We start from the raw sequence: 24,095 nt of genomic DNA on the forward strand, positions 1-24,095 counted from the left end.
AGCAGGGAAGAAAAGTTCCCTTTTCGAATAGGTGATGTGAAAAGATTCATAACGTAGTATGACTTTATCTAAGTTCGACCGGGATAAATGCGTCACTTGGGTTAAATGCGTCTTTTGAAGATATCTTCTAAACGGAATATTTTAGAACAATTTCAACCCTCTATGTTCGAAGTATGGTCACCAAATTTTTAATGTAAACGGCTATGATAGTTTTAGTTTGTCAAAGGACTGTCTCATTTCAAGCATAGACAGAGAGAATCATACTATCTTTGTCGTACACTAGTACTAGCACCGAAAAGAAAAGGATGAGTATAGTTTTTTTGTTCTTATTTACTGACAATTTGGTTTGACTAACTATATTATATGTTGCATTTTGAAGGTATCTTCAATAGGGTATTTGACAACATTAAAAAAATATAACGAATTGCTGTCATCCTGAAAGATAATAAACTAATAAGTATATTTCACTATACTTGAATGTAAATTATGTTTATTTTTTGGAAAATAAACGAAAGAAAATTTAATATTTTTTGAAACTTCATTAGGGACGTGAACGTTCTGTGATTGGTCAACGCTCGGATGACGTCACACGCGGGTAAACATTCTTGATTGTCTTGAGTGTTTTAACTGTTTTATTTGTATTTAGTTAATTTTAGTTATTGTTCTACAGTTTTCTGATATATTCTGATTTATCCGTATATCTAGTGGCACAATATTCACAAGAATCTCAAAATGGAGCCGAAATATGTGAAAGCTGATAACGGGTTGCCGCTATCAGCTTTCACATATACCAGACATAGACGCATTAATGGTTGCACTTTTTTTTAAAGATAATCCGGATTACTATGCTGCGGAACTTAGAAATGTAAAAACAGCTGTGTGAGTATACGTAGAAATTATTTATTTACGAACATTTCGATTTCGATGATACGAATACGACGAATATATATATATATATATATATATATATATAATACGATGACGAGAATAGTATCTCCATACTGCACTTTAGTTTGAAAGAAAAAGTATGCTACTAACTATGTTATGAGGTTATGTAGTAATACATTAAATACCTAGATCTTGTTTCGTTAAATAACAAAATCCGCTGCTTTAATTACCATATTTATTTACAGTTAAATATTACTTACATCGAAGTGGTCTTCACACATAAAAACATTTGTATGCGCTAAAATGCTCTTTGGGTCTCTTCGCGCTAGTTTTAAACACATTTTTCTTTTTTTGGGATTGTTGGAATGGAAACAAACGATTTGTCTGGATTTTTTATAGTCGTACAAACTTGAACATTGCGGCACTATACACCATTTATATACCATTTTACAGTGAAATAATGAATTCAATGCACATAAACCATAAGATTAACTAAGGTCATTGACTGAGTTTACTTGTGCGTGACGTCACACGTGTCACGTGATTAGCCCCTTTGCAAAAACACGACTGTCCGTGTGAGTGACCTTTCCATGTCAAACAAGATGGCGAAGTTTAATAATTAATAACTAACAAAGATGTCACTTTAGCACAGGTAACCTAGCTAACTACTGCCTGATTTGCTCGATATGTGGTGACATCGTAAGGTCGAAACGGCCCGATTTTTAGGGTTCTCTGTCCTTCTCTCCGTCTGCATATCACCAGGCTGTATCTAATGAAGCGTGAAGCCAGGTGTTACAAATGGTGTATTTCTGTTGCCGCTATAGCAACAAATACTAAAACGTACGGAACCCTCGGTGGGCGAGTCCGACCCGCACTTGTGCGGTTTTTAGTTTCGTTCGTGCGCTTGATTTCGTGTGGCTCCCTTCAATATATCCCCACTACTAAGCATTTCAATACTTTTAGAAATTCAAAAATCAGCCAGGTATATATACAGGTTCGTTTACAGGGCCAGGTATACAGGGTCATTAATAATTTTTAGATAATTTAGTTTAGTAGTTTGACATTGACACACATTGACATTTTTTCAACATTTTTCTGTACTTCTTATTTAATATTTGTAATTATTTTTGGGATAAATATTTGAATGCTCAAATTCCGGCCAGATATGTAAAGAACTGAATTTGTACATATTTACATCTTATATGTAATTCGTGTTTTATCAAATAAACGATTATCTTATCTTATCAGTAAGGGCAACTACCAGATCCCGTGCTGCTACGTCAAAATGGCCTTAGAAAACCTTCCCTCAATTCCAAATTAATTAAGATTGGGATTACAGATTTTGGAAAAAACATCGCCAATCGATCCCATTCCTATCCACGATCAAAAGCTTGTATGGGACCATAAAAAACTTCCGCCTAGAAAAGCCACAAATCGAGGAAAACTTTTCCCACACAATTTGATTATGAAAATGGAAAATGTAATTGTTCACATGCTATTTTTTATGGCAATCGATTCCATTCCTATCCAGTATCAATAGTTTCATAGGGTTCAACTAATGGTAATGTACCTACTAAAAAGCCACAATTATTTTTAAAGCGAAATTTATAAACCTAGAATAAATTATGCTGAAGCGATCAATATAAAAATCAGTGATTTGTTAAGAAATAGTTAGTGGAAACCGTTTTCTCCCGAAATGGAAATTGTATTAAAAAAAGTACCTATTGTCTGTAGTTATTCTACCCTCTTAAACCATCCTAGACACATCCATCTTAAGCTATGCTCGCGAGGTCTACAGCTCACAGAGCCACTAGTTAGGTACCTATCACACATCATCTTCCTCGCGTTGTCCCGGCTTTTGCCACGGCTCAGGGGAGCCTGGGGTCCGCTTGGCAACTCTAATCCCGAGAACTGGCATAGGCCCTAGTTTTTACGAAAGCGACTGCCATCTGGACCTTCCAAACCAGAGGGTAACCTAGACCTCATTGGGATTAGTCCGTTCCTCACGATGTTTTCCTTTACCGAAAAGCGGCTAGTAAATATCAAATGATATCGTACATAAGTTCCGAAAAACCCGCGACCTCCGAATTGAATGTCGCACGCTCTTACCGCTAGGCCAAACAACTGAAAAACAAGTCGTCAGCAAAAAAAATGCGGTGACGAAACCAAAATATTTACCATACATTTTGTACGGTATTGTCAACACAGTCCCAAAAATTGAAAGTGCTAAAAAATATTCATTCGTTTTACAAAGTCTTTGTTTAACTCCTCGTAATATAGACTGAACAAGCGAAAAATTCTGAAATTAAACCACGAGTATAGCGAGAGGTTCGAGTGACATCTTGAGTGTTTCAAGGCACGAGGATTAAACAAACTTTGCTACTGAGTTGTTAAGTTACCACCGGGTTGATGATGAAATCTAATACTTGTACCAATATTTTAACTTTATTCGTTCGTTACCAACATAATAACAACCAATTTACAATAAATATTCCAAGACGTCTACACTGTAACTCGTCTGTACACGAACTGCCCCTTGTCACAGTGTACCCGCCTTTTAATAACAATTCAAGATGGCGGGAACCAGTGACAAGTAAGGGTCAACTGATACTCTTTTTTAAGCTAATCGTAAAAGTAAAAATGATCAAAATATAAGCTATTGATAAATAATGATCCTTACAAACAGTGTTGCTAACAGACGGCCATTCTGATGTAGGAATGTCCCTATTCCGAATTCCGATTAATGCTCGGCCATTCTACAAAAGGCGTATGGCCTCATACAGTTATATTGAATCTACAAAATTAAGGATTTAATTTCAATTAACACGTCTGACAAGACTAGTCTTCTAAAATGTAACTTTAATCTTATACATCATTAATAAGCAATAAGCATATAAAAATGAAACTAAAATAAAATAAGACTTTCCATAATCCATTATTTCAAAACTTGCACACTCATCGTCGTCGATTTATTTATACAATTTTTCAGCGTAGACGTCGATTCCTTGCAAGTGTGCACGTCACCTTTAACGTGATCACACGCTCCTTCTTTGGTGGACGTCACCGTAGACGAGGTCACACACTCCTTCTCATGTGTCTAATTCACTGTAGACGAGATCATCTATACCTTCTTATGTGTACTCGTCACCGTAGACGTGTTCACTCATACCTTCTTATGTGTACTCGTCATCGTAGACGAGATCTCATACTCAAAACGCAACTTGAATCATCTGATCATGACCTGGCACAATCAACTGCTTTAAACCTTTAATGAAATCAAGACTATTGTAGAGATAATATTAGAAAGTTTCATGATAGTATAAGGCTCTCTCCTTTTGTGAGTTTATTAGCTCGAACAACGCTCAGGAAGCGTTTAATATCCTCTGTGACTTATTGAGACTTCTTTTTGATCTGTGTTTTTCCATCATTAAATTATCATCATCATCGACAAAAGGGGATTAAGTGATTATTTAAAGGTATCCGCCAGTCTTGTCACGTTAAACGACAGGTGCATTTCCAAAACAGAAATAATGATGATATTTCAGTACAAACATTCATTCTCGTATCATCACCGATCACCGAATTCACGGCATATTTCAGCATAAACATTCATTTTCGTATCATCACTGATCACCGAATTCACGGCATATTTCAGTTCAGATATATTTTCTTGTTTAATCACTGATCACCGCAGTATACGGCATATTTCAGCATAAACATTCATTTTCGTATCATCACTGATCACCGAATTCACGGCATATTTCAGCATAAACATTCATTTTCGTATCATCACTGATCACCGAATTCACGGCATATTTCAGCTCAGATATATTTTCTTGTTTAATCACTGATCACCGCAGTATACGGCATATTTCAGTACCTGAATTGAATATAAATGTATTAAATATCACACCAACATAAATACTACATATAACGCAGACTATGTTGCGCTTATTTTAATCATGTAAATATTATTAGTATTATTTTTTAGTTACACTTTATTTAATGACATAGGTCAGCAAGTTTGAGCTGGTCACGAGTTTTTCTTTTAAATATGTATTCACAAATCGCCAGAAGTTTGCGATAGCAAATATATATCTTCTAATAATAATAAAGCAACCTGGAATAACATGTCTTCGCAGGTATCAAATAGAGATCAGACAACAAATATATCTTATTATTAAAAAAATGAATACTAAGATCTATAATAATTATCAAGATGTATGTACTATCCTAAATAACCACTTCATTTATCAAATATTTTTAATAAGTTAACAACCAACAGTAAGGCAGTACTTAATGTTGAATATTGTCCATATTACGATGTTCCTATTGTCAACAGCAGTTGAGCAATAGTAAACCCTTTGGTATTGACGATATTTCAAGACTTCCTTTCAAATTATTATTGAATACTTAAGACTCGTGGTTTTATTTTATTGATTTATTTCATTTGTTGGTTTAGTAGTCAGATCGATTTAAGCTTGTAATGGATTAATATTGCTACACGTTTCAGATATTTTCGTACATAAACGACATGGCTACCAAGTATTTTACTTAATTATTAAAGTCCACAATTTATTAGTCATTTAGTCGTGTATTATATCATGTATTGTGCAATAACGTTTAATAATGAAAGTTCAACATAATAAGTCTTACACCTATATAAACAATGCATGGTTTTGATTTTATATCTTCGGGTCCAACCCGTAGTCAACATGGATGCAAGCATATGCTGAGATAAAAACCTCTTGATAATAATAATAATTATGAGTAACAAATTATGTTGGTTGGTTTAGGCTACCCATTATTTGACAATATTTCATTCATATACTTAATAAACGGAAGTGTAAACGAGTAAGTCCCGTTTCAATATTAAGATTATTCGATAATTTCTTTTAAATTATATTACTTTGACGGTTACCCGCTTTAGGTCATTATTGTAGCCATTAAAGACTCATGAATACTCAACCAAATTTAAGACCATCAAATAAACTAACGAGTGATTCATTACAAGAACAAATTCCTTGTCACAAAAAAAGATGAATTGAATTAATTACTTTATTAAAGGTATTTAATTTGCAAATATAATCGTATTTTTTTTAGAAACAAATTATAATAGGTATTACGGTGCATTTGTTATCCTAATTCATTATTCAGACTAAATTCCAGATTCCACAATTAATGCATGTAATTATTTCAATATGTATGCTTGGAATATTTTTTTTTTTTAATTATTTTGGCTTTACGAAAACAAGACTTTATTAATATTACTGTCATAATTCACGTATAAAACCCTGGGCAAAATAAAGTGTGGGTATATATGTCGAATACAATTTATCTTGCATATTATTTTTAATACTATTTTACTATATCGAGATAGGTATTCGTAAATAATTATTCAAATTAAGAACCGTTATTAAATTAAGAATTTTTTGTCAATTTATTAGTTGTATTGAAATTGACATTTGGATAAATGGTACTTTCTTCTGAATTATCAGTTATCAAACACACTACATATTAGAATATAAAATATGAGACTAGAATTTACATCATGTTTACTTGTCAAGATAATATTGAACAGAAACAGCATATTGAAAACGAAGCACCTTATTAATTACTATTTTATATGTACATAATTACATGTCCCTATGGTGATTTAAATAATGGAAGAAATGAGATTCTCTTATGAACGAAACTTATAAGATCATGTTATTTCTTTTGCAAAGATTTTATCATATCTCCTCAGTAATAAGCAGAGTTTTCATATATGGAATGTCTCAACTCTATGGCTAACGCGCTCAAGTTCAAATTGAACATTAAGAAAACAGGTATCACTAATGTACGCATATATCGATTTCCTTTATATTTATGAACGAGCGATAATAACGCTGCGTTCCTTTTATTAGTCAAGTGTATAACTCCTTCGTCTTATTTTTTTTTGTAGGTGTACACAACAACACAAGTACGAGTAATGTATAACACATGTAATATGATATTTCATTCATATTATCTGTAATTTATTCAGTTTTAATCTAAATTGCACTTGAATGAGAACTCCACATATTAGCGTGTAGCGACGTTATTAAGTTTTTCCTTTTATTATCATTGTTTATTTGTATGTTATACATATTTACATGGTTGACTCATTATTTTAGTGTTGTAAATATGTTTATGAGAGTTGTAATAAAAGTCTAGCGCCTTCATCCACGCACTTCAAGGTCTCACACGTTCATCCACGTGCGATAACTATACACATCGATTTCACAAGATGTATATTCGTATTTACTGATACTAGCGTCTACACGTACGCCATTATTTCTATTTATGAGAATTACTCAATATGGCTCTGACTGTACATATGACTCTATATGTGACTACATGTGACTACAAGTGACTCTACAAGTGACTCTACATGTGACTCTACATGTGACTCTACAAGTGACTCTACAAGTGACTCTACATGTGACTCTACATGTGACTCTACATGTGACTCTACATGTGACTCTACATGTGACTCTACATGTGACTCTACATGTGACTACATATGAGTAGATGTGACTTGACTACATAACCGACTACATATTACGCATTATAATATATTCTCTATATTTGTCTTTCATCTTAAGTTAGTGTTATTATAATATGGATATTAAAGTAAAATATAAAAGCACTTACAAAACAGTACAAAAAATATATAAACACATTATAAAAAAACCTAACCTGGCCGCCGGCAGCGGGGCAAGCCCCATTTTTTACGCATTATATATATTATATGATTCCAATTAAGGTCCCTTATTTTTTTTTTTATTTACGTATGAATTAGTATTATTACAAACATAAGTAATAAAATGTAGTTACTGCCATATAATACACTATACGACATTCAAAATATTCTCAATAAATAATTGAAAACGGGTAAATGAGTTTTTAAATTTTCAAAATATGCGAGTTAATCCAATAATAATATCGACTTCCCAGCGACCTCGTATGAATGATGAGTGATTTATTTGCATATGAATATTGGGTTACATAAGTAGGTGTATAGGTACATTGACACAAAAATAATTGAATGTTCAGCGCATAAAGTTACGAGATATATATATCATGAGGAGTGTACAATATGGAAAATAAGACATATGCTCTGCTCCATAACTTGGAGATTTAACATACCAGAGTTGGCAAAATTAGAATAAGGTTCGTTTTTCGACAGCTACATCATTAATTCCTTATGAAAATATTTGAGGCTTATTTTAGTTTAAGAACAGATTGCATTCGAGACAATTATGACACTGACGCAAATCGCGTTTAACCACTTGGAACTCGAGGCATTTCTTATTCAAACGCAGCATATTAATGCATATATATGGTCTTCATTATAAGAGATATTCAATTGACAAGTTATCATTTTAGTTCACTCATCGGTTTCACGGCTACTAAGTCAGTGTATTTATACAATAGGGATGATGACACATGTTAAATTGTATAACAAAATCCAGTAAAATAGATAGCAAAATATGGATATTAAAATAATATACGGAAATGATAAGAAAATACAGGATCTAAGTTTCAAAATCTAGTTTTTTTCAACTTCCAAACAGGAATAAAGTAAGGGTACTATTCGATTCCTTACATTCTATCCAAAAAAAGATTGTATGGCAACGATATGCATAAACGCAATATTTCACAGACAAAATCGCAACCTTACTTATTTTACATACATTCAAGTTGGGCTCACAGTGACCCTGACGTCACGTTCATATCGTTTTGCCAGGACCGTTTCGCGAGTGAAGTAAGACTGTCGGACCCCGACTATCAATTCTGACCCTTGTATTGCTTCAATGCAATGGGTCCCATATAGACATTGGATGAATTGGGTCCCATATAGACATTGGATGAATTGTAATTAAACTGACATATTTACTTGTTAATATTTATGACATGTAAAATTTGTAATTTTATCAATAAAGGAATATGAATATGATCCTAAAAATAAAACTGATCGACTGATACCATTAAAGAAAATTTGTCATCTAGCCTATTTTAGTACCACAAACTGACCTCAAAGATGCAGCAGATCGTAAATTTTTACTGTGTATATAACTGTGTATATACAATATCCTACTGTAGTCTGCTATTACACTACTGCTATTTTGCTACGCAGAAAACTAAACAATGAATCCTTAGCCTGAACTTGAAATAATCGATGTGTTACAGCATCGTACAATCGATTTTCATAAAATAAAAATAAGAAACATTCTAATGACACGATCGACTTTTCACTAACTCATATGCTGTATTCAAAAACGCTTAATAGACAACTGTAGATTTTAAAATTTCATATTTTTAATTTTTTATTGTTACTGAGAATACCTGTTATTTGTTCGTACGTTCTTTCTTCACATACATATGCCAAAAGTACTACATTAAATGATATTATCTTAGACGACGATAGATTATCTAACCAGTTTTATTTAAAATGAAAGAAGGTAAAAGAAATACATAAAAATTATGACTGACTTACCATAATTTAACATACTTTCCGGTAAATAATGTTTTTACTCACTGATACCAACGGAAAGAAAACCTTACGTTCGTGGGGCGTGGCAAAACAAAATCTTATCGATTTTTGTTGGATCCAGCTTCTGATTGTTAAGTTACCACCGGGTTGATGATGAAATCTAATACTTGTACCAATATTTTAACTTTATTCGTTCGTTACCAACATAATAACAACCAATTTACAATAAATATTCCAAGACGTCTACACTGTAACTCGTCTGTACACGAACTGCCCCTTGTCACAGTGTACCCGCCTTTTAATAACAATTCAAGATGGCGGGAACCAGTGACAAGTAAGGGTCAACTGATACTCTTTTTTAAGCTAATCGTAAAAGTAAAAATGATCAAAATATAAGCTATTGATAAATAATGATCCTTACAAACAGTGTTGCTAACAAAGTGAAACACAAAATTATTTATTAAATTAAATTATTGATAGCTAGACAGTTGAAATTTTCACAGATGATGTATGTATTTCTGTTGCCGCTATAACAACAAATAGTAAAAAGTACGGAACCCTCAGTGCACGAGTCCGACTCGCACTTGGCCGGTTTTTTAAATGATCACATCTCAAAGAATAAAATTAAATAGTAGATATAGGTATAGATAGTATAGACATTTAAAGTAGGTATAGATAGAGATAGTATCAAAAACGATCGTACTCAAAATACATGTTGAAAGCTCGCAAAAATAATCGGCCAAGAGCATGTTGGGCCATGCTCAGTGTAGGGTTTCGTAGTTACCATTCTGTCAAAATAGGCCAAACGGGGGCTATTACTAAGTATCATTCAAGCATAAGTATGACTCTTCTGGCCTATGTTCTTACTATATCTTTTACCTTATTGTATTATTATGTGCTGTATGTTTCCCAAATAAATAAATAAAAAAAAAAAAAAAAAAAAATAAGGGAGTATATATACCTTTGCAGCGCTTTGTACGTATTTTTAGTAAGAAAAGAAGATTTTTTGCAATAACTCAAAAACGACTTGACCGATCATGTTTGATCATTGAAAGTATTTATTAAGCTTTTGTTTCTCGATTTTTTCATTTTTTCGACCCATGGTTCAAAAGTTAGAGGGGCACATATTTTTTTTTGCAATGCATGATTTATGTAGGTATCTATGCCAAATTGCAGCTTTCTAGCACGAACAATCACGGAGCAAAGCCTCGGACAGACAGACATGGCGAAACTATAAGGGTTTCTAGGTGACTACGAAACCCTAAAAATGAAGCGTCCGATGAGGTGACATACACATTATAAAATAAAATAAAAAATCGTTGGTGCTTAGCGGGCAGCGGGTGCAGCGGTGGAAGGGGGAGTAATAAAAATAATTACCTACCGGGAGAGTGTCGCTGACAGCCAATGAGTAGACCGGCAGTATGGACGTGGCTTTTTTGTGTATTAATCAAATATTAATTTACGATTGCGATTTTGTAATTTTTGTATCTATATGTTATATCTTTATTTATCAATTAATACAATTTCACAGGCACATCGCAGTGAACCCCGAACTAGGCATGGCCTGTATCGCGGGGTTCAAGGTCATTACGAGTTATATTAAACCAATAAGTATTACATATATTAAACAAAAGGATAAAAGAAAAAGAGGAGTGTGAAGTGTGAACTTGTATGTGTGTAAGCTTGTTGTGAGGAGGGAGTGAGATGTGTGTGTGTGTGTGTGTGTGTGTGTGTGAAATCTAAAAGTGTAATGTATTAATTGTGTTCGCGCGTTATGAAAAAGTGAATAGAAGAACTCGAAAAAGAATGAAAAAATTAATCTTATGAATGAATGAAGAAATGAATCTTAATAATGTAGTGTTAGGAGTCTCGTGGGAAGGTTTCAGAATTGCTTCTGATTCCTCATAGTTCCAGGACTTTAGCAGGTTTAGTATATGAAATTTGCCTCATTTACGTTACAATGCCTAATGTCACAAATTTTAACTACTTTATTATAGAAAAGAAGCGGGAAGAGAAATACCGAGAAGCGCTGAGCAAAAGAAGTGATGACACGGGGTTTGGGGATACTGTAAACTCTTCTTGAAGTGAGCGTTTGATGTTCCGGCAGACGACTGGCAATAAAATGAACATATAAAGTAACACGCAGCAAAAACAATTTGCGAACACTCAGAACTTGGGCTTCTTTGAAGAGTTCAGCTGTTGGATAACGTCGTGGTCGCCCCAAACAGACCTTCAGAATCCCTCTTTGTGCGCGCTCCAACATTATCATAAACGATTTACCAGAGCCTCCACAAGCAAGTATACCATAATTTAAAATTGATTGACAGAGGGCTAAGTACACAACTTTAAGTATATGACCAGTTGCAGATTCACGTAAAAGTTTAAAAGTGTAGATGAGTTTACGAACCCTACTAGAGGTCGTTGAAACATGATTTTTGAAATTAAGGTTTTCGTCAATAATTACTGTCAATATCCGTCAATACTCTTAGCTACACATGTGCAAGATGCGGAAAGTTTACAAAATGTTGGAAAAGTTCTCCGAAATTTCAGGAACATTTCACAGGAAACAAAGGAAACTTTCATTTTGGAAATGGAACATTTCGATTCCTATAGAAAAATATGATGTTTCCGAAACGTTTCCGAGTGGAAATTTCGCAAACTTTCCGACAGCATATCATATCAGCTACTAGTTCTTTGGCAACGTTAAGACCGTTTAACCCAACAAATAAAAACCGCCCAAGAGCATGTCGGGCCATGCTCAGTGTAGGGTTCCGTAGTTACCCTTCCGTCACAATAGGCTAAACTGGAGCTATTAGTATAGAAGATTGTTAAAAAAGGGATGAAGTGATGTTTGGTGCCTTTCACCCGAGTTAAACATCTACTTTTCATATCGAATAGGTACGAGAAAACCAAAAAGACAAGGCAACTTTGTATAATCAGTACCTAATTAAAGTTTCTTTTAGGACTTACTTTTAATCGGAGACTGCATCATGGTCTTAATAATACATAGCGAAACACATTAAATTGCAATATTTACGAAAACACACATGTTTTAGGAAACTGCAGTAATTTTAAAATGATTTGTTTACTTTTTACTTTTTCGTTCTGAAACTGTCAATAGTCAACGGCATTAGGTAGGTACTCATTCAGCCAATGAAACTGTTTTTGAGAAATTAAATAACAATTGAATGAGTAAAATAAGAATTTGTTTTCTTACATTTTACTTTATTTACATGAATAATGGCAAATAACTTTAAAACCCCATTTAATGTCGTAATAACGTATTACTGTAACTGTGGCTGTACGTCTTTTTACTATGAAACTTTTTGCGTTAGCGTTAACAAAAACGGCTAAACTGATCATATTCGCTATAGTTTTAATCTAATGTCTTTCTTAAGCTCTATATCTACGATTTTTTCCATATTTTTTGGACCCATGGTCCAAAAGTTAGAGGGGTGCCGGGAGACATTTTTTCACTTTATCAAAAAATGTTTGTTGAAGACCCCTATTTATTTTCAACGATACCCCACACTGTAGGATTGAAGCGAAAACCCTAATCAATATTTTTTTTTAGATATTATTGTATGACTATCGGATTTATTGATTTATATATCCATGCCAAATTTTATAGTAGATTTGGCACCTGGAATCATATTGTGACTTCGTATACAAATAGGTGCCAAAGACCCAGGCCTTTCCAGGGACCAGACTCTCCACTCTCTCCAGTACAGTACCTATCTACAATGCAGACTTCCAAAAAGTGTTGGTATGAAAATGCAGAATAAATCCATCACAGGTATTAATGCTTGTTGTATTTTTAAATTTAAAAATATCGTTACCTATCGAAACAGTTTTACCTCTTTTTAATTCCTAACAGTTTAATCAGAACTATATCCACCTACCTACACTATACTAGTGCTGATAATAATGTCGCCTACATTATCTATATGTATTTAACTACCTACTTATAACAGTAGCTATTATTATAATCAAGTTAACTCCGTCGTAGAGCCCGACTACGAGAGCGCAGACTACGAGAGTCCGACTCCACCGCGACCAGCCGAGTAAATTGTAAGCGGGAGCGCCACAAGTATCGCCGATCGGACCCGGCACCCTCGCCGTGTTAACCAGGCCACTGTTTATTTACTAATTCCTTTGCTTTACATTTAAATTTCAATCGAATTGAAATATAAATTGAAGATTCCCTTAAAATATAACGGGGGTTAATAAGCTTTTTTTTTATTTTATTTTTTATTTAATAGCCATAAATTGTATCTGTACATGTTGATGTTAGACAAGGAGGTGCAATTATAATTATATTCAAGCATTCAACTTACTTACATAAGGTGCCTGTCCCCAACCCCACACTTTGATTCGATATAATTAAGTGAACGTCCCACTGTGAAAATTGCGCTCTTACATGCCGAAATTATTTAAATAAATAAATATCAGGGGACATCTTACACAGATCAACCTAGCCCCAAACTAAGCAAATCTTGTACTATGGCCGCTCGGCGAAGATATACAATACTTTTATAAATAAATACATAGTTATATTCTCACATAGAAAACACCCATGAATCAGGAACACAGTCATAATATTTGTGTTCATCACACAAATAAATGCCCTTACCGGGATTCGAACCCAAGACCATCGGCTTCACAGGCAGGGCACAGAATAGCTAATAGTATGGGCAGGGTCACTACCCACTAGGCCAGACCGGCCTTCAACCATGAATCTAGTATAACTGGATCGGTCATGAGGGGTGGGGGGAAATGAACGAACGGGATAGTCTTATGTCTTATGTATCTTTCAGTAGGAGTAGCAGAGAAAGCGCTGTTATTGTTTGTCCTTGTCACAGTCTCACTTTTTTTTTTATTCCCCACCGTAAATTTAGTATGGTTTATGGTGGGCTACAAATCGACCAATCATATCATCGCATTGCGTATGTTTTGTCCCTCACGGGCGCACGCGTAAAGCTGATCTATGTAATGCTAGGTCTATGCCGTCAACCAAAGATAGATAATATAACAACCGATCATTTTAACCAATATTGTATTATTTAGCCCCATCTAGCGCACAGTAGATCCTTACAACCAAAACACTTTGTTCGTACCAGGTTTGCTATTCAACACTAGATGGCGCTACACACGTTTATACATATACCTACACTAGATGGCGTTGTTTTTTAGCACCTATTATAGGCACCTATAATCAACCTTTTTTGTAGTTTATATATATTAGAAACCAATTTATTTTATAATCTATTTTATGAACTAAATACTTCAGGCAATAATGACTGGTAAGGAGATGATGGATCATTGACTTAATTCAATTCAATAATACCTACCTTCTCTTCGATTAGTAGCGAGCACGGGCGGATCACAATTTAAAGAGGCAAGTTAGTTAGCTATGATTACTATTTCGTATTTATCAAATACCGGAAGGTCACGTGTGGTAGGTTTACTAACAACTGGCTCGTGTAAAATTAAACAATTAGTTGCAGTAGCTTAACTTCTGCGACAAGTTAACTGCATTTATATAAAGTATGTAAGTAGGAATTTATATCAACCTAATGTCGCCTAGGTACAGTAATATTTACTTGCGACTACTTGCAAATAGTCCCCAACTAGAGCAAACAATATAAGTACCACTTTACCACTCATGGACAAATTTAGAGGAACGCAAAACAAAAAGTTCAATTACCTAGGTACCTACTCATTTTGAAATTAGTTTAGGTACCTACTGTAATCCAGTAATTAAACCTTTTTTTGCGTTCCTCTAAAAGTGTATATTATATACTAGCGACCCGCCCCGGCTTCGCACGGGTTACACAAAACCTTTATAAATCATACACTAACCTTCTTCAAGAATTACTGTATCCTCGTAAGGCCCGTAATACACAGTTTCCCTATTTATAACTTGAACCTTGTTGTATAATAGATTAGGGTGACTTTCGTTTGTTTTACAAAACAATGAAACAAAAGAAATACTACTTTATGTAATTTTTGAAAGGTTCAAATTAGATTGAAACAAAGTGTACATTGTAATGCACATTGGGCCTTACGAGGCTATTGATAGTTGAAAACCGCATCAAAATCCGTTGCGTAATTTTAAATATCTAAGCATACATATAGGGAGGGACAGACAGACAGCTGAAAGCGACTTTGTTTTATACTATGTAGTGATATACACATGTAGATAGGACTTTATATGATGTATACTGAGGCCTACACCAAATCAATGACGAAAAAACGAAAATTAAACAATCGCAGTTTTGCATTCGACTTTCATTAGTCAACGCGTGGTCAACGTACTGTACTGTAATCTGTGTATGCGCAATGTTAATCTAAAAAGGTAGCTACCACACGTTGAGGCAAAACGGTAAAAAATCTCAAACATACCAATGTTGTTAGCTATTAGGCCAAGAACCTAACACTTTCTAGCGCAGTGAGTGAAAATATTAATGAAGTTCGTAGTTAAATTTGTCGATATTATAAAAATCATTCGGGACTATTCACTACGCCCGGGTCCTAGTACTTACAAGCGAACAGAAAAACTATATATGTGTGATCCTATCTACTAAATGAAATACACTGACAAACTGTACATCTTGTTAAGTACTAAATACGTATATTAATGTTATCAATCTTTGTTATACACTCATAATAATGAAGCAGAGTTTGTCCAAACTATTTTTGCTTGTTTGCCTGTCCATCGCACGCAACTGTGGAATGATGATAAGAAACAACGCGCTTATGTCCAAAATGGTTTCGGATTTCCACGCTCCGAAGGCGCATACAGTCGATATAATGCGGAACGTGCTTTGCAAGAATTTCCCCACCGTCCCATGCCAACTCATCACTAAAGACGACGCGCTCAGAAATCTGATTCAGAGAACCATAAGACTGCTGAATGAAAAGCAGCGAAACCTTCAAAATGTAACTACAACGACCGAAGAGCAGACTAAATCCCCAGTTGTCAACAGCGATGAACTATCTCAGTATCTGGCAGTGGAAAACACGGGCTACTTCACTGATAAACATAAACATAACAAAGAGCGGCGTATTGACACACCTAAAACCGCGTGGCCGAAAGACGTGGACGAGGGAACCCAACGAAGGAGTGTTTTTCCCAGTCATAAGACCATTAAGAAGTACTTTCCACACAAAATCAAATATAAGGATAGAAACGAGATAAGTGAAATCGACAATTCTCGGGAAAAGATGTCAAATTCCGAAGAAATGCCTAAACTGGATGTAAAGAATTACGACCATTTCAACTATAAGAAGCCAAATAACATGCCAATGTGGCAGATAGATTACACGAAGCACGGGGATCCCAAGATTAATTTCAGTCAAGAATCAGATCAGCTCAGAGGCAAGCTGGTCAAGACCGGTTCAGACACAGAGAACACAATCTTTAAGCACAGGACTGGTGTACTTCATCCCAATGTTTACATCAAAAACAGTGCGAAAAGAATTCAAGAATATTAAGGAAAAATCATAACTCGTATAAGATAATTAGTAATTACATTATCTACAATTAATTTATAACAGTTCAAAAAAACTATAATTTCGCGTCCTAAGGTTTTTAAGTAGGTAATCAAGCCTAAAGTTTGTTAAGTATAAAATAAAACTATGTCCTGTGGTCAATGTTTTGTTGTATAAGTATATATCATGCTGTATAAGTATCATGCTGTATAAATAATATCAAATAATATATTAATGTAAAATCTTTTGCTGGTGTACAGTCGCCATCAGATATATCGGAGCGGCCGAGGTGCTCCCAATATCTGAACACGCACTCTAACGCCTTGACAATAGAGGCGTGTTCAGATATTTGTGAGCGCCTTGGACGCTCCGATATATCTGATGGCGACTGTATCTTTGGCGTAGCCTGTTGTTAAAGTAAGGACGCTTAGCACGAACAATTTGGTCTACATTGACCCGCCTACATTTTGAATATTTATATTGCTGTCTCGCCCACGAAGCCGGCGGTCAATGACACTGTGCGAGCGGGATAGCAATATACTTATGCGCGTGCGATAGAGATAGGAAAAGGCGGGTCCGAAATTTTTCGTGCTTAGCGTCCTTAACATGAGTTTTTAGGGCAAGGGCCTGACACTTTGATAGAGAAAGATAGTCTGCGATTCCTATACGAGGAAAGAGAAAATAGTGCCATGCTTTGTCCTTATCACCGACCGGGTAGCATCATGATCACCGATCAGGAGGCGATGGCGAAATACCGAAATTTATACGAGTGAAAGAGAAAAAATCCTATGCTGCCCAAATTTTGTAGGTATGAATATTCTTTCTCTTACCCCCGGTCGCTCGGTGGCGCGTCTATAACTACTTAGTTTAGTTAGTTTTAGGGTAATGTCTAGTATTAATAATTAATATAGGTGCCTATACATTATAATTTATGTACCTATACCTAATGATTTACAAATTACCTCATTGAAATATGCTTATGAGGCATGTATAAGCATTTTACTTTGCATTCGACTAATTACTATTACTCATACTGCAGTCTTCACTTATTGTCCTTGAGTATCCAAAGAATCAAAACTAAAATTAAATTATCACACAAACGCTATTATCTGCATCCCACATAATGATAATACTATCTTAAAACCACAGCGTGTGTCAAGCGGTTTGAACCCGTGCGCGCATCTCGGGCATCTCGGCACAGCACATGCCATTATTATTCTAAACTTTCTCGTAAGCACACAGCTATGTCGCGCCCTGTTCTGTCGTCGCACGTTCTCGACACATCCACAGGAAGACCAGCGGTGCAACTCTTCACAGAGTTATTCAAGCAAAAGGGAGATTCGTGGGTATCGTGGCACAACACCGCGACAACAGGCGATGGAAGGATCCAGTTTCCCTTCACCAAGGACTCCATGAGTGCAGGAACTTACAAATTGAAATTCAACGTGGGAGATTATTACACGGGGAACGGGAAAGAAACGCTTTATCCGTATGTAGAGGTATGTACTGATACAAAACCAACCAGTACGAAATTAACTTATACTTTGTAGGACTTTATTAATAGTATTCTAATTTAATTTGTTCTTTGTAAACAATGATAGTGACATTGATATCAGCGCCACCTATAACCTACTAGACAAACTAGGGGTAGAGTAAATTGATCAGTAGCATCATAGAGTAACTTATACTAGAGCGGTACTGTCATAGTAAATTTTGTAACCCCAGTAAATTCAGTGCCATCTGTCGACACACTTTAAAACTAAAATTGAAGATTTGTAAAAATACGATAAAATGTATTTCAACGTTGTCAGTAGATAAAATATACTGTCAAGCAATTTATGTGATACCAAAGATAGATATAACTCCGTAATAGATGGAGGATACAGTCTAAGGAATGAACGTGCCTCGAAAATCAAGAAAATTTGATTCTAGATCAGATGGCGCCACTACCTTTAGCCTATTCTCGGATAGATGGCGTTGACGGTTTCGTTTGTTATTTAACAATTTTAACGCATATCAGTGAAAGAACATGGGTCAAAATCATATAAAAATATTTAATGCAAATTAAAAAATCATTTATCTATATATAAATACATTTTATGGTATTTTTTATACATCTTGATTTTTTTAGTTTTAATCGTGTGTCGATAGATGGCAGTGAATTTACTGTGGCTACAAAATTTACTATGACGCTATGACAGTACCGCTCTATCCTATTATATCCTCTTTGGTGATACCGATATAGAATTAAATCAGGAAAAAGTAGCCACCATTGATCGCTTACATGATGAAATGAATGAGGCAAAAAATTAACAAAATAAAACTATGTGACAAAGACCAAAAGTTGAGGAATCGTAGGACTACAACTACTTTATTAAGTAAGCCCTATTTAGAGTAGGGCTAGGGGAGCCGGAGATTTGGAGTTACTCGAACGCCGTAGAGATGGTAGAGAGGAGACCTATTGGATTCGTAAGATCAGATGATAGGAAGAAGAAAAGGTTATATATAATGTCTTATTTTCCAGTGGCCAGGGAAGAATCCACATTTTTTGTTTTATTGGTGGGGTTGGTGGGCATTTTCTTAATGCTGGCACCACACTTCGCCTTATTTGGCAAATATTCGTGTTGCATCTCTTTCCTTTGACATACAAAACAAAAGGGATGCAACACGAATATTTGCCAAATACAGCGAAGTGTGGTGCTGGCATAAGATTGATAGGGTACAAATAATTATCAGATTAAGTAATATGATAGCACTAACTGGACAAAATCCATCCAAAATCCACTTAACAAATTTTTTTAACAGTTGACCACCCACACCAACATAGACGACTAAAAGTAGTTAACCTTTTGAACGCTTTGTCATAAACAAAAACGTCACTGTCACGCCAAGGTAATGGGCGCACGCGATAGAATGTAAACTTTACGTGAAAGTGTCAAGGTTACTTTGACAGCGTCCGCCAAAACCCAGTGGCCCTTGGCGCTGTGGGCACGACTAGTAACGACCACTTTAGTGGCTCTTGGCGTTCAAAAGGTTAAAGTAGATCTCCACTGGTAGCAAAATATCACTCATAACAGTCATAACTTAATCTGACACTGACACGCTCGAGAAAGTAAAAGAAATCGCCTCTTGGGTTACTATTTACTATTATAATGTGTTGGCTACCATCAGTTTGGCACTGACATAAACGCTATCGAGAACGTAACTTACTTTCTATGCGTCTCGCTCGTAATCACATATTAGTGCGAGCGAGATGTATAGAAAGTAAATTACGTAGACATTAGCGTATATGTCAGTTTTGACACTGTCAGTGACTCATGGTACGGGTACTGATCAATAACTTGCATGCAATTTTTGTTACATTGCGTTATTTAGTCGATCGTCCGAATTCATTGTACTCTATCAAATTGTATTGTATTGTATATCAAATATTGCATGACAGTTATTGATCCGTCTTAACCTTTTGACCGCCAAAGACGGTAAATCACGTCGTCGACATTTTGTGCCACTCACGCCGCCGACGTCATTTGCCGTCCAAACTTAATTTATCAAAGACTCTTTAATAAATAACTATATTTCTTTGTTTGTATTTGCATTATTTTATTTTGCCCTTCTACTTTATTGTATAACTTTATTACAATTCAACTATGAATAGAAGGTAAAAAAAAAACAACATTATGTTACAATACGACTTACCCAGTAAATAGCATAGCTAGCCACGCCAAAAACGGCACTTGACGTCGCCTAGTGATGTGACCGAGTCATGGAGGAATAATATTATTATATGAAAGTAACAATCTCCTAATAGAAATCGTTTCGCGCAGTTCCGACAAACACGCTAGCGCCATCAATAATAGATATGGCTTAATCCCATACATTTTGTAATAGGAGTTGTTTTTGCTAAAATAACTGCTATTTGTGCTGTTACGGTACTTGTTTTCGTGCTTAATTTAAACAACTTGGTTTGAAAGACGGTACTGACCTTTTGTGATAATGTAACCCCTTATGCATTTATTTTATTGTAACGATACTGCAGTTTGCTAATTAGTAGGTAATAATAATCGACAACGGGTTTGCACATCTCTGAGTAACGCGCGCTTATCAGTGTTCCGTGCGCCCATGACGGCACTTCACGTCCGATGCCTGACGTCACCACCAAGTAGTGATGTGGCATTATTGAGAGATTTGAGTGGAAGTTACAAGTACATTTTGATATTTAAATACGTTATTTAAAGGTTTTTAGTAGAGCTAAAAGCCAGAATTATCTAATATTATATTGTAAAACACCTGTGTAGTGGTTCTTCTAATCTAAGTATGTCAAAAACGAAATCAGTGAAAATATCGATATCCTGTTTTGTAATCACTATTGTTCTCTAAGGTTTTATTTTGCTTCATTGCGGTGTCACGTCGAGTTACGTCAATGCTTGGCGTTCAAAAGGTTAATAGGGCTTTACTATTTTTTTAACCGACTTCAAGATTTCAAAGGAGGAGATTCTCAATTCGGTTGTTTTTTTTTGTTTTTTTAATGTTTGGTACTCCATAACTCCGTCATTTCTGGACCGATTTTGAAAATTCTTTTTTTGATTGTAAGTATATACATACAGATTGGTCCCGTTTTTGTCAAAAAGCAGTTCTGATGGTGGGATCCATGAGGAATCGAGGGAACTCCTCAAATGTTAAAGGCATACATATAGTGATTTTAGTATTGTCATCAACAAATCAAGCACTTACATTTAAAAAAGTGACATTTGATGAAGTGGAACTGCTGATGATGATCAGAACGGAACTCTTCAATGACGCATAGTTCACGTTTGGCGATTTGTCCTCTTCGTTATGTTTGTTAAGCAAGTTAGGTTTTCAAGAAACATTTTTGTTAAGCTTGAGTTCTGATGATGGGATCCATGAGGAATCGAGGGAACTCCTCAAATGTGAAAGGCATACATATAGTGATTTTTGTATTTTTATCAACAAATCCAGCATTTCCATTTTAAAAAGTGACATTTGATGAAGTGGAACTGCTGATGATGATCAGAACGGAACTCTTCAATGACGCATAGTTCACGTTTGGCGATTTGTCCTCTTCGTTATGTTTGTTAAACAAGTTAGGTTTTCAAGAAACATTTTTGTCAAGCTCGAGTTCTGATGATAAGATCCATGAGTAATCGAGGGAACTCCTCAAATGTGAAAGGCATACATGTGGGTTAAGTTGGTGGGTGGGTTTTGAACTGCGATTCTCACAGAACAGAACTGCTATCAGAAAAGTAGGTTAGGTAAGAGCTGTGACCCTTACAGAAAAGAAATGCTATCAGAAAAGTAGGTTAGGTTAGAACTGCGACCCTTACAAAAACGAAATGCTACTAGAAAAGTGGGTTGTTTTACCTCCTTTTCTACATAATTAGGCAAAATATGCTGTCTTTTTCATTTCATTATCTGGAATCTAAGAGTGCACCATCAACAATAAGTGAACTTTCAGCGGCATCCCCCATTGAAGTTTTTCTTAAAAATTATTTTTGTTAATTTGACTAAACTAGGTATACAATTTTTCAGATTGTCTTCGAAGTGAAAGAAAACGAACATTACCACATCCCACTGCTGCTCAGTCCCTATGGTTATTCCACGTACAGGGGAAGCTAATCATTTTACTGAAAGTACTTTCGAGAAGAAGCCTAAGTTACGGGGGAAAACTTAGCACGTCATTATAATTAATAAATATGGCAATAAATCCTACTGTTGTCCACTTTCACATCAATTTAAAAAGTACCTACCTAAAATTTGCCGTAGATGATGACTCCATCACCTGTCATTCATCTTTGGCCTATTTTCACATTGACTAGTGCGAGTTTATAAATTAGCCACTAAACGCAAGTAGCAAATGTATAAACTCGCACTCCCACTAAACACCAATCAATGTGTAAATAGGTCCTTGCAATGCATAAAAAAATCTTCGTTGCACCGCACGACATTATCGCGAAGTAATAGACCCATTAAATTTAGGTTAATAATTTATACGAGTACTGTCTAGTTTCCATGTGAAATCAAACGAAACGTTTTGCAACGTTTCTCTAAAAAAATTTTATACTCTCAGTTTCTTTTCGCGAAAATTTCATACCGTGCTCAGAATAAACTTCGGACTTTTTTTCCCTCACCCCGTAAATAAAACAATTGTGTAACCAAATGTTGTATAATTTATATTTGTACATGGTCTATTTTAATCTATCCACGGAGCGTTAGGAGCCTGACGGCTATGATATTGCAGTTCATTTAGTACAAGAACAATCCGATAGGAGTGCTTAAGGCAAGCCGATGCTAGCGCCACTTAAAACAACAATAAAAGCAAATTACGTAAAACATAATTAGAATCTTATTTTTTTTTAAAACTGAACCAGAGTAGCGTGAAATAATCAAATTAAGATGAATAACTATAGTTGGTGTTAACCTTTTCGACGCCGTGTCAAACACAAAAGCTGTCACTCGAACGCCACGTCAGCGAAGTGTCAAAACTGAAATTGAATTTTATGCACATGCTCGTAGGTCTATGCTGCTCTGTGGTCTGTGACCGATTAATCCGTCTTTGGCGTTGGACCTGCGGTGCCGATATATCCGTCATTGGCGTCCAAAAGGTTAATAGTAGTTTATGTGACTGCTACATAATGAAAGGCATTAAAATACGAGTGTGGGTTTATGAAACGAATGAAATGAGTTTCATAAAAGGATCACAACGAGTATTTTAATGCCTTATAATTATGTACAGTTACATATTACACTGATTTATCTACATTAATATCATAAGCTTCAACAAAACTAAGTAATTTTATACTTACAAACTAATTAAACGTCAAATGGCGGTAATACAAATATTTTTTCGCGAATGTCAGGCATCCGTTGTTTTTTTACTGCCATATCGTTCGACATTAAGTAACATGCGAAATTTGACAAAATTATTTGCAACTGACACTTCATTTCGAATAAAACGTCATCTCGACTGATATAGAGGCCAAATCAATTTCTTTGTTTCTCAGAGATGTTCTAAATTTGAATGTAATTAAGATATCGGTTATCGATAACGTAAAGTTTAAATTACGATGCACCAACAGATACATGTTTATTAATATAGGCCGTTAGCTTATCGTTTCTGAATATATTATAGGGAGGTTATGATATTGATGTAGATAAAGTACATTATGTAAATAGTCCA

The 24,095-nt window shown here is 35.1% G+C and overlaps 1 protein-coding gene across 1 annotated transcript; it reads left to right on the forward strand.

Moving 5' to 3' along the window:
* Positions 1-16,046: 16,046 nt before the first annotated feature.
* On the forward strand, positions 16,047-22,969 carry LOC134753141 (uncharacterized). The gene is made up of 4 exons (XM_063688926.1): positions 16,047-16,805; positions 17,525-17,551; positions 18,191-18,399; positions 22,448-22,969. The coding sequence occupies exons 1-4, from the start codon at positions 16,079-16,081 to the stop codon at positions 22,532-22,534; spliced, it is 1,050 nt and encodes a 349-aa protein (XP_063544996.1). The 5' UTR covers positions 16,047-16,078; the 3' UTR covers positions 22,535-22,969.
* The last annotated feature ends 1,126 nt before the right edge of the window (positions 22,970-24,095 follow it).

The sequence above is a fragment of the Cydia strobilella genome, chromosome 2, assembly GCF_947568885.1.
Source record: "Cydia strobilella chromosome 2, ilCydStro3.1, whole genome shotgun sequence".
In the NCBI taxonomy this organism is placed as follows: Eukaryota; Metazoa; Arthropoda; class Insecta; order Lepidoptera; family Tortricidae; genus Cydia; species Cydia strobilella.

Bases quoted from the DNA above. Each gene is read 5' to 3' on its own strand.
- LOC134753141 (XM_063688926.1), top strand. From the start codon at position 16,079: ATGAAGCAGAGTTTGTCCAAACTATTTTTGCTTGTTTGCCTGTCCATC. The intron at 16,806-17,524 runs GTTCAGACACAG...TTTTAGGGCAAG, and splicing joins AGGCAAGCTGGTCAAGACCG to GGCCTGACACTTTGATAGAG. The intron at 18,400-22,447 runs GTATGTACTGAT...ACAATTTTTCAG, and splicing joins CGCTTTATCCGTATGTAGAG to ATTGTCTTCGAAGTGAAAGA.